This window comes from Triticum urartu, chromosome 5 (assembly GCF_003073215.2).
Source record: "Triticum urartu cultivar G1812 chromosome 5, Tu2.1, whole genome shotgun sequence".
Classification (NCBI taxonomy): Eukaryota; Viridiplantae; Streptophyta; class Magnoliopsida; order Poales; family Poaceae; genus Triticum; species Triticum urartu.
Window position 1 is genome coordinate 590,193,786 of NC_053026.1, and position 11,746 is coordinate 590,205,531.

The window sequence follows — 11,746 nt, forward strand, 5'->3', positions numbered from 1 at the left end:
TCACCGGACTCCACCCCCGCCACCCCCGCGCCCCCGGGCCCCCACCCCGGCCGCCCCGACCCTCGTCGGACTCCACACCCCTGCTGCCTCCAGAGAGACCACCCCTCACCCGATTCCCCCTCTTTCCCCATCGAGTCGCCTCCTCCTCGACTCGTACTTGAGCGCGAGAGCTCGTGCGGTGACCGCGCTCGCCATCGTCATTGTCGCGGCCACCATCGTCCCCACGCCAAGATAGTGTGTCCCCCGGCTTCACCGTCGTCTTCCACGTTGTCTACAAGTCCAGATCGAGCCAGGGCACCGCCGAACGACGGGATCGAGATCGTCTTCTTCCTTCTGCCATCGTCGATTTCGCCTCGATCCGCACCGCCTCGACCGCCCCCGACCTCGCCGAGTTCGCCTACGCCCCCCCCTCCCCGTGAGCCCATCTGTCGATCCCCTTCTTCCTTCGCGTGGATCCATCACCGTAGACGCTGCTGCCCGCCTGACCCGAGCTCGCTCCGCCCCCGCGCCCTCTGGCCGCTTCGCCCGCGTCCTCCTGCAGTCACCTGCGCCCGTCACTGCCGCTGCTCTATTGCCGCCGCCTGTTGCTAGCTGCACCGCGGCCGCTGCTTGCTAATGTTGCTAACGCTGCAACTACTAGCGGTCATGGCCATGGCCATGGCCGTGTGCTTTGTGTGCATGTGTGTACAAAGCCGTATGGACTTTGTGTGCGTGTGTGTACAAAGCCTGTATTGATGATGCTAAAAAGAGATAGGAGTAGTAGTGGTGGCCATCTAGTTGGACTACTACTGCTAGGACTTGCTCCAGATTTTAGGATTTCTTTTCTTTTAGGATTTATTTTCTTCTAGGACTAGGTTTTTATTATTTTTCTGTTGTGATTGTTTTTTGAGCTCTTTCTTTTTCATTTCCTACTATCCTTATCCTAATTATCTTAAATTGTTATGATGTGTGTAACAGGATTAGATCTTGGATTTGCTAGTGGACTTTGGGAGTTTCTTAGCCAGCTTGGTGACTCCATATTTTTCACTATTTCAGCAAGTCTTTTGTAAGCATTAAACTTTCAGCACTACATTTCTATCTTATGTGTACATCTGTTTGCTTCCAATTGCTATATATGTATTGTTGTTACTAAAAATGATGAAGCTCCTGTCAATTGCTATACATATATATGTGTATGATGATCCCCCTTTCCTGCAGTAGTATAACTAGGATATAAAGCACATTGAACTAACAATCTTGTATGGTGCCTAAACTACAATGATTCAGGAACATCAGATGACATAGCATGTGGATATTGACATAGGATGAGTAGATTAATAAGTGAGCCAAAAGTGATGGACAAACCTCATGCTAGGAATTCTCGAGGGTTGCAGTACATGGAATGCATTTGCAAATGCAGCCAAAACCTGATATATACCAAAAAAATTGTATAGAAATATGCTGAATTTTCTGCTCTGATTGTTGCTCAAAGAAATTTAGCAAAAAAATGGGGTCCTGGGAGACGTCGCTGCTGCTTGAGGCCCTTGAGAGGCCCTTCGTGTCGTGATGATTTTGCAGGTACCCCGAGAGGCCCTTGAGTTTTCCGGAATGTCGATTAACTTCCGTTCTGGCAAATTCGGGTACTCCATATGTCCTATTTTCAGCAAAGGTCATGCTGAAATTTTCCGTGAATTTTAGCATGACTTTGCTAAAAATCGGACATATGAGGTACTTGCTACTAATGCATGGGCCGGGGTATCTTAGTACTTAATTAAGTAGGATCAACTGCCCCTTTATTCTTGCTGCATTAAACCATAGGTGGCAATAGAGCCAAGTGATTAGGCCCGACTTAGAAATTCTCCTCAGCATCGATAAACCCTAGATGATAAACCCAACATAGGTGGCAATAGAGCCAACTAATTAGTGCGAAGTGATTAGGCCCAACCTAGGGTGCCTCAGCATCGATAAACCCTAAATGATGAAAACTTAGCATTTAGGGTGCCTCGGCGTCGACAAACCCTAAATGATGAAACCTTGGCTTTTAGGGTGCCTCGGTGTCGATGAGAACCTAAATGATGTACGCTTAGGCTTTTATGCCTCGGTGTCGACAAACCCTAAATGATAAAAGCTTAGCTTTTAGGATGCCTCGGTGTCGACAAACCCTAAATGATGAGACCATGATCTTGTTCCTTGACAATAACCAACTTTTTTGACCAAACTTTTTTCCTATTTAGAGCGAAACATGGCCCACAACGATGAGGCCGGCGGTTCGGGCGGCAAGCAATTCTGGGAGCTGTCCCAGGAGTTGGAGGAAGAACCTCACCGCTATGACGACACCGCGGAAGACACCGATCCTGACTACACAACCCCTAGTGGCGTCGGGGATGACACCACTGATGATGGCGCCGCGGATGCCACCACTGCTGATGGCGGCGCACGCACAGATGGCAGCCAACCGAAGAGGCAACGGAAGGACCGGCACCCGAACGTGCTCGGCACCGTCAGGGAGGAATTTACTGAAGTGAACTCCGACGGGCATCCGACGGCGCCCAAACACGTAGTCAAGGGGTACTCGATTCAGCTCGGGTGCATTCTCCGGAGCACCGCCTCGATCAACACCGAGAACCTAAGGCATAAGGACCGAGGGAATTTGCACAGCCTCCTCTTCACGAAGCTGCATGAACGATACAAGTTCCCCGCTAAGTTCGCAAACACACGCCTCTCGGGTAATAAAGTGAATGGTGCCGCTTCACGACGATGAGCACGACCATGTCTACTTGGAAAAGCACGGTGAAGGCAATGATTGACAAAGGTGATAGTTATGAGAAGATCAAGGCGAAATATCCTTTGATGAGCGAAGATGACTACAAGGAGTTCAAGATCAAGTGCGAGAGCCCCGCAACCTCCGAATAAAGTCAGTGGGGGAAAGAAATGCGGTAGTTGAACATAGGGGTCCACCAACTCGGTCCCGGCGGTTACAGAATGGCGGAGCCTGTATGGGACAAGGAGGACGCGGAGCGTGCCGAGCAAGGCCTACCGCCCCGCTTCGAGAAATACAGTGACAAGCAGACCAGGAACTTTCTCGGGCCCGGTACAAGGAGGACCAAGTAACAAAGGAGCTTACCACGGATCCGAAGACCAAGGAGCTTGAGCTTGTTCTGGTAAGGAATACACCCCCGCGTAATTAGCTCCATATGGTTGCATTCTAATTAATCCCCAATATTTCTAAATGGTTCATGTTCCTTCCGCGGGACAAAGAAAGCAGTAGCGCGGGGTCATCTCAGAGCTCCCCTTTCGACGCCCCTTTGAATAGGGCATTGAACGTAATGAAAAACAGGGATAAGCTCAATAAGCCGACGTCAGCTGGTCGTGTGGCCGGCAAAGGCTTGTCCACAAAATGGTCGTCATACTATGGTGCTGGTGGGCGAAAGGAGAAAAAGACCAGCTCGGAAAGCCAGTCGCGCGAGGTTGAAGCACTCAAGGCGCAAGTGGCGCAGATTCCGGAGATGGTCCAAAAGCAAGTGCGACAACAACTGGGATCGACGCTTATCGGCATTATGCCTACCTTGATTCATGGGATAACAACATGGATTGCGGGTGGCCAACAGGGGCCACCCCCGATTCCCAGCTTCACGGCCAGCAACTCACACAACGCGCAGGCGGCGCCATTGGTGTCTCCGGCGGCGGCGGTATTGGTGTCTATGGCGGCGGCGCCATTGGTGTCTCCGGCGGCGGCGGTATTGGTGTCTCCGACGCCGGCATTGGAGCTTAATGCACCCGGGTGTACGCCGGCCGGCACCTCGCCAGCAAGAGGCCCCTCCGTCAGTTGCACGCCCGCCATTGGCGGTGCCTCGACATTAGCCGAGCTCGACGGCATCACGGTAACTAAGCCTCTCGGCCGAGGACTTCATCTCCTTGCCTTTGACTGGGCATCCCTGACGCCCTACATGTTTTCGTAGGGCGCCGCCAACGTCCCTTGCACTCTCCTGCACTTCGTGGGCGGCGAGTTGGTCGATGTCGCCAAGGGCAGAATCATTCAACCGGACAACCCCGTGTTCCACGGTAATCCGATGCCACCCACAATGTATAGGGTTGAAGTGGTTCGGGTGCTGCCAGGCTGCGACGAGCTGTTACCTCCGATTCGACCCGCTGGGGCCGACGAAGAAGATGAGATTACCCTCAGCGCCTGCGTAAGCTGGCCCCTGCTTTGGCCGAAGAGCCAGATTCGTTTGGGGGCGGGGGACACCACCCCACAGACAAGACCGACAGTCGTGCCGGCGCCAAGCCATGGCAAGAACGCCGCAATGCTACCGGACATGCCGGACATCCCTATGGCACAGGATCCGGACATGCATATGGCACAGGATCCGGACGACGACGACGACGATGGTACATTTACCAACGTCGATAAGTACTTTGCCGAACATGGGTACGATGACGAGTTCTGCGGGCCTCCTTCTCAAGAACCCAAACAAGACAACCGCGATCTAGCTGGTACGGCGGAGAAACCCAATTGCAACAGGCGTCGTCTGGCGTTTAGTTCTCAGGAGACGCCAAAAGTCTATTAGTATGGAGTTTCTTCATGCGCTTTATACCAATATGACCCAAATGGCAGTGCCACAAATAAGTTGCACTATCATTATCAACTCTGCATCTTTTGGCTTCAACATTATGAATATGTGTATCACTACTATCGAGATTCAGCAAGAATAGACCACTCTTTAAGGGTTCATGACCATAAAAGATATTACTCATATAAATAGAACAACCATTATTCTCAGATTTAAATGAATAACCGTCTCGCATCAAACAAGATCCAGATATAATGTTCATGCTTAACGATGGCACCAAATAACAATTATTTAGGTCTAAAACTAATCCCGGAGGTAGATGTAGAGGTAGTGTGCCGACGGCGATCACATCGACTTTGGAACCATTTCCCACGTGCATCATCACCTCGTTCTTAGCCAGTCTTCGCTTAATCCGTAGTCACTGTTTCGAGTTGCAAATATTAACAGAACCAGTATCAAATACCCAGGTGCTACTGCGAGCTCTGGTAAGGTACACATCAATAACATGTATAGCACATATACCTTTGTTCACCTTGCCATCCTTCTTATCCGCCAAAATACTTGGGGCAGTTCCGCTTCCAGTGACCAGTCTGTTTGCAGTAGAAGCACTCAGTCTCAGGATTAGGTCCAGACTTGGGTTTCTTTTCCTGAGCAACAACTTGTTTGTTGTTCTTCTTGAAGTTCCCCTTCTTCTTCCCTTTGCCATTTTTCTTGAAACCGGTGGTCTTATTGACCATCAACACTTGATGCTCCTTCTTGATTTCTACCTCCGCAGCCTTTAGCATCACGAAGAGCTTGGGAATTGTCTTATTCATCCCTTGCATATTATAGTTCATCACGAAGCTTTTGTAGCTTGGTGGCAGTGATTGAAGAACTCTGTCAATGACACTATCAACATGAAGATTAACTCCCAGTTGAGTCAAGTGATTATGATACCCAAACATTTTGAGTATATGCTCACTAACAGAACTATTCTCCTCCATCTTGAAGCTATAGAACTTATTGGAGACTTCATATCTCTCAATCCGGGCATTTGCTTGAAATATTAACTTCAACTCCTAGAACATCTCATATGCTCCATGACGTTCAAAACGTCGTTGAAGTCCCGGTTCTAAGCAGTAAAGCATGGCACACTGAACTATCGAGTAGTCATCAGCTTTGCTCTGCCAGACATTCATAATATCTGGTGTTGCTCCTGCAGCAGGTTTGGCACTTAGCGGTGCTTCCAGGACGTAATTCTTATGTGCAGCAATGAGGATAATCCTCAAGTTACGAACCCAGTCCGTGTAATTGCTACCATCATCTTTCAACTTTGCTTTCTCAAGGAACACATTAAAATTCAACGGAACAACAACACGGGCCATCTATCTACAACAACATAGATAAGCAAAATACTATCAGGTACTAAGTTCATGATAAATTTAAGTTCAATTAATCATATTACTTAAGAACTCCCACTTAGATAGACATCCCTCTAATCATCTAAGTGATCACGTGATCCATATCAACTAAACCATAAATGATCATCACGTGAAATGGAGTAGTTTTCAATGGTGAACATCACTATGTTGATCATATCTACTATATGATTCACGCTCGACCTTTCAGTCTCAGTGTTCCGAGGCCATATCTGCATATGCTAAGCTCGTCAAGTTTAACCCGAGTATTCTGCGTGTGCAAAACTGGCTTGCACCTGTTGTAGATGGACGTAGAGCTTATCACACCCGATCATCACGTGGTGTCTCGGCACAACGAACTTTGGCAATGGTGCATACTCAGGGAGAACACTTTTTATCTTGAAATTTAGTGAGAGATCATCTTATAATGCTACCGTCAAACAAAGCAGAATAAGATGCATAAAAGATAAACATCACATGCAAACAATATAAGTGATATGATATGGCCATCATCATCTTGTGCTTGTGATCTCCATCTCCGAAGCACCGTCATGATCACCATCGTCACCGGCGCGACACCTTGATCTCCATCGTAGCATCGTTGTCGTCTCGCCAACTATTGCTTCTACGACTATCGCTACCGCTTAGTGATAAAGTACAGCAATTACAGGGCGATTGCATTGCATACAATAAAGCGACAACCATATGGCTCCTGCCAGTTGCCGATAACTCCGTTACAAAACATGATCATCTCATACAATAATATAGCAGCATGTCTTGACCATATCACATCACAACATGCCCTGCAAAAACAAGTTAGACGTCCTCTACTTTGTTGTTGCAAGTTTTAGGTGGCTGCTCGGGCTGAGCAAGAACCGTTCTTACCTACGCATCAAAACCACAACAATAGTTCGTCAAGTTAGTGTTGTTTTAACCTTCTTAAGGACCGGGCGTAGCCACACTCGGTTCAACTAAAGTTGGAGAAACTGACACCCGCCAGCCACCTGTGTGCAAAGCACGTCGGTAGAACCAGTCTCGCGTAAGCGTACGCGTAATGTCGGTTCGGGCCGCTTCATCCAACAATACCGCCGAACCAAACTATGACATGCTGGTAAGCAGTATGACTTGTATCCACTATAAGAAATATGTCAACTTGTGACCTTGACTATTGGTCACTGAAAGGTCATTGTTTTTCATTTGTGACCTTTTTTGACCAAAAACAGAAGGTCAAAAGCTGACGGTCGTAAACTGAAATTAACGACCTTCTCTGTGAGAAGGTCGTGGACGTTTATGACCAAAATATACCTATTGTTTTGTTTTGGTCACTAGCAGCCTCCCTAGGCCACGTACGCATCCGACATGGCAACCTGATGTGGTACAAGAATCAGCCCGATCCAATTTGGTGTTTATATGGGCCGAGCCCATTAATTCAGCCTTTTTAATATTTATTTTTCCTATTAATTTTTGCTAGCTACATGGGCTGGCCCAGCAATTCGGCCTTTTTATTTCTAGATGCGGCCTTTTGCAGCGTATGATCTTTTATTTTTTGCCATTTTATTTTCCACTGTTTTACATTTGTCCCAAATATCATAATATCATACACTGGTCCCACACGTCAGAAATTTCAAATGTGCTCAAATTATTTTGATAAGTGGGTCGCATGAGTCATGTTTCCATTGCACACATTTTCAAATCACATACATAATTACTATTTCATATGAAACATAAATTGTAATTCTGAAACATACATGAAATTCACAAACAGAGAGAAGATACATTAATTCACATACATAATTACTATTTCATTCACAAACAGAGAGAAGATACATTAAATTCCCAGATAACCCAGCTATTATTACATAACTTGCTATATAAGAATGTCTTGGAGCTTCTTTGAACATCTTTCGTCTTGAATTTACTCAAAATAGCTGCCAACAAGAAAACAAAATAACAAGAATAGGGTGAATAACAACAACAACAACAACAACAACAACAACAACAACAACAACAACAACAACAGGTAATGGGGTGCTATTCCATCTAAACAAGAGACTGAACCCAACAAGCTAGATTCATTCAGCATCATCAACAATTCAGTAATGTACTGCAGTTTAGAACTGATGAGAAAAACAACTACACGACTTCATAACTGAACATATTCAAGTAAAAACTGTACAAGTTACATTCCAGTCAACAAATTGTACAAGTTGACGATTCCCTGCTGCATATACATATCACTTGTGTCATGTTTGGGGGTTCAGAATGTACACAACATGTTTATGGTAGATGAACTGCAGCTGCTAGGAATAGTAAAGCAAAGATGTACTGCCACTAATCAGCAAAAACATAACATTTTCTCAGAGTTAATGATAGCACATGGATAAAGATGGAAACAAAAATTATTTATAATCTTGGAACCCAACATAGCAAATCAAACCGAGAGAGGGGCAGAGGTGGCATGGAGGAGAAAGGACCTTGAGCTGATGCTGCTCCTCTCCATGGCTGTGTGTCACCCTCCATCTCCTTCCCTGCATCCAGTGAGTTGAGTTCTTCTGCAGAGCACCAATAAATCATAGCAAACAGAGAGGCGTGAGGAACAGCACAAATACATATGTTAGGAAGGGCGTACTGCTGCAATGCTAGCAACTTTGCCTTATTCAAACTTTGATTCAACTCTGAACACATACATTTGACAAGAAAGCTTTGATATGTCATGTTGTTATAATCCTTCAAGTGGCCTCCCAGGTGAAGGACGAACTAGAGAAAGCACCACAAAATTACATGGCTTCTATGCAGTGTATTCATAACCAGAATGTTTCAATGTAATCTTAAGTAGATACAAGTCCCTATGATAATGAAGAATAAACACTTCGGAAAAAAATATGAGGGGTGAGGGGGAGTAATATTCTGGACTAGAGACAGAATATTTGGATTGCAAAATTTAGCCGTCTTGGTGCTTGTTTTATTTGTGCTGAGCTTTATTCCAACCTGAGAAGATATTTGTGCTAGCGGTTCATTTTTCCTTGCCTGGAAAAGGTTTAAAAGTTTTCACTTTTGCCTCTATTTGTGTTTTTGTTGAGCAAACGATCTAAATATAGTATTCACCTAGACATATTATCAGATCCAACAAACTGAAACAAAGACAAATGACAGCATATAGAGTAGCAGATATGCCCCTAAAGGATTTGTTCCTTATTACACCTTGTTTTGGGACATTAACCAGTAAGCTACAATCCTCTATCATCTTCTAACAGTAAGCTAGACACCTCATGGCAACAATCAATCACAAATATTTTAATTACTTAGACAAAGAATCATCTCAAATAATAGTATGACTAGCTAGCTACGGAGTAGTATATAAAGCAGCTATGCAGCGGCAGCAGTAAGAGCAGCTGCACCGTAGAGCAGGAGCAATACGCAGCAGCAGAGAGCAGCAGCGGCAGTTGGAAGCAACAGAGGGGTAGCAACAGAGCTTCAGCGACAGCAGCAGGGAGCGCGAACGGCGAGCGTGAGGCTATGCGCGGGCGCAGGAGGCGGCGGTTAGCGCGCTGGGATCCGGCGAAACACACCAGAAACTAAGTCACACATGCATGCTACTAATCCACTGTCCTGTAGTTGTGTCAAACCAACCACCATCAGTATCCGGTAGTACTCAACAATGAAAGCAGAAAAATATACCACCTCATCACCGATTTCACGCAGGTGCTTGATGAAGTTATGGAACCGGTTCTTGTACCTAGAGATGTAGCTGCAAACATGCATGGAAGACGCACGCAAAATTAGTTTAAATTGTGAGAGCATACAGGGAAACTCAGCTTAATCACCATCAGCAGTAACCATTAATAAAATAAAATGAATTATGTTGATGCAATTCGTAATTTCCGTTTCAAAAAGAATGCAATTCACAGTTTTCTTCACATCCAACAAAGAAGCAACTACAAAGTTTCCACTACAGATCAATCCTGGACTGTAGACTGTAATTGTATATGCAGTGCAGCAAAGAAGAATGGTTTTTGTTTTTCGTCACTCCAATTCTATGCAGTACATTAGACATTCAGATGAACTTTGCCCACTCCAATTCTATGATCAAACTAAACCGCAGTATTGCAGAAAATTTATACACAAAAATTATGGGGTCATCGTACCATGACTAGGTAATCACAGCAATATATAGTGATTTTAGATGGGTGGAACGCAGGGGTGTGGAGTATATACAGTGACTAATAATAATCACGGGATCATCGTACCATCACTAATAATAATCACAATTGAAGTATATACAGTGATTTCAAAGGGGGGAACCCAAGGAGGCTATGGAGTGCGTGGATGGTGTTGGTACCTGGGCGTTGAGGAAGGAGCAGGCGGCCTCGAGGGCGAGCTCAAGGGCGTGAAACTCGAAGGGGAGCTCGTCGCCCTCGGCGCGCTGGAGGAGGCGGCGCTGCAGCTCGGCGGCGTACTGGAAGATGTAGCTGTCGAGGGAGTTGAGGAGGAGCACCTCGTCGGCGGTGATGACGAGCGGATCTGCTCAAGGTTGACAACGATGGTGCGCTCACGGCCGAGGACGGTGGAGGGGTAGACGAAGAGCGGGTCGAGGAGGCGGAGGTCGCGGGCAGGGAGCTCGCAGCGGCGCATCATGGTGGCCTTGTCGACCTCGAGCGTCTGCACAGCGCATCATGGCGGATCCAGCTGCGCGTGCCGCCGCCGCGCTTCTTGAGGTTGGGCACTTCGAGGCCGGCCGGGAAATCCCGTCATCGTGGTCGTTGCCGTAGGCGCCAGATGCAGCTCCGTCCAGTCGCAGCTCCAAGCCACGGAACGGGGTAGAAGAGGACGGGGCTCGCGGGATCCGCAGCGGCGAACGGTTGCGGCTTGATAGGGCTAGGCCGTAGATCTGGTCAAGGCCGTCTGGGTGGAGAGGTCGGGGGCTAGGTGCGGGCGGCGGAACCCTAGGACGACGACCATGACGGGTGGGGGCGGCGAGGTCGGCGCCGTGGGTGAGGAGGAAGGGTTGCCTCCCGGCGGTGGAGTGCCTAGGGTGGTGGAAGGGAGGGGCGGCGGAGGAGGAATCGGGAGATGGGGACGAGGGAGGAAGGGTGGGCGGCGGCGGCGAGGAGATGGGGACGAGGGAGGAAGGGTGCGACGGGGGGAAGGGTCGATCTGAGCTAGGGTTTGGGCTGCGGGTGGGGCTATCTCTTTTTCTTTTCTTTTTTCTTTTTTTCTGTAGATAGATGGATGGTTCGGAAAATCAGTGATTTAAAATAGTTTTCAAGTACAAAAAATAAAAGGAATTTGTGAAGTAGCTATCAATAATATTTTGCAAAAGGGCACCACATAAATTTTCACTAGAGTTAGACCACATTTTATGGGTAAGGACCAATGTATATGCACTTCTGATCTTTATAGCTATTTTTAATCATTTTCCGAGTGGCAAAAATGGGTTTTTTTGTGAAGAACCTATCAAATATTTGTTGCAAAATTGGACTCCATTAATTTTATAAAATACTAAGCCATATTTAATTCACAATTGACCAAATGGTTGGGTGTCAAAATCTCTGATCCACCTCTCGTGAAAAAGACAAATTTCCGCTGATTCAGCAGGAAGCGGGTCAAATTTGAACTGCAGCTGCCTCATAGTTTGCCCTTTATTTTTCCAAAAATCATTTCTAAGTACATAAGTATCTATTTAATCAGAGAAACATCAAAAGTTTTCCAAGATTCAACCACTATTTAGGAACGGTCAAGCCCGCCGTTTTGACCGCATTTTAAAACGGGCATAAAAAATTCAAAAAAAAATCAAAAAAT

The 11,746-nt window shown here is 46.6% G+C and overlaps 1 protein-coding gene across 5 annotated transcripts; it reads right to left on the bottom strand.

Moving 5' to 3' along the window:
* Positions 1-7,701: 7,701 nt before the first annotated feature.
* LOC125511014 (magnesium transporter MRS2-F-like) lies at positions 7,702-11,108 on the bottom strand. 5 transcript variants are annotated; one of them, XR_007284853.1, is made up of 4 exons: positions 10,287-11,108; positions 8,635-9,695; positions 8,422-8,499; positions 7,702-7,875 (listed from the first exon to the last, which is right to left on the bottom strand). XR_007284853.1 is itself a non-coding variant. In XM_048676300.1 (4 exons), exons 1-4 carry the CDS (start codon positions 10,580-10,582, stop codon positions 7,867-7,869), a joined length of 450 nt encoding a protein of 149 aa, XP_048532257.1. In that variant the 5' UTR covers positions 10,583-11,107; the 3' UTR covers positions 7,702-7,866. The 5 variants fall into 5 exon arrangements, 2 of the variants coding, with proteins under 2 accessions (XP_048532257.1, XP_048532256.1); XM_048676300.1 differs by having other exon boundaries at positions 9,629-9,695; positions 10,287-11,107; XR_007284851.1 differs by having other exon boundaries at positions 8,422-9,695; positions 10,287-11,107.
* Positions 11,109-11,746: the final 638 nt, after the last annotated feature.

What these genes read in the sequence shown, in the direction of transcription:
- LOC125511014 (XM_048676299.1), bottom strand. Translation starts at nt 10,582, where the DNA reads ATGATGCGCCGCTGCGAGCTCCCTGCCCGCGACCTCCGCCTCCTCGAC. An exon ending in GCTCCTTCCTCAACGCCCAG is followed by an intron (nt 9,696 to 10,286) that starts GTACCAACACCA and finishes GCATGTTTGCAG; the next exon opens with CTACATCTCTAGGTACAAGA. An exon ending in TGCGTGAAATCGGTGATGAG is followed by an intron (nt 8,500 to 9,628) that starts GTGGTATATTTT and finishes GGTGCTCTGCAG; the next exon opens with AAGAACTCAACTCACTGGAT.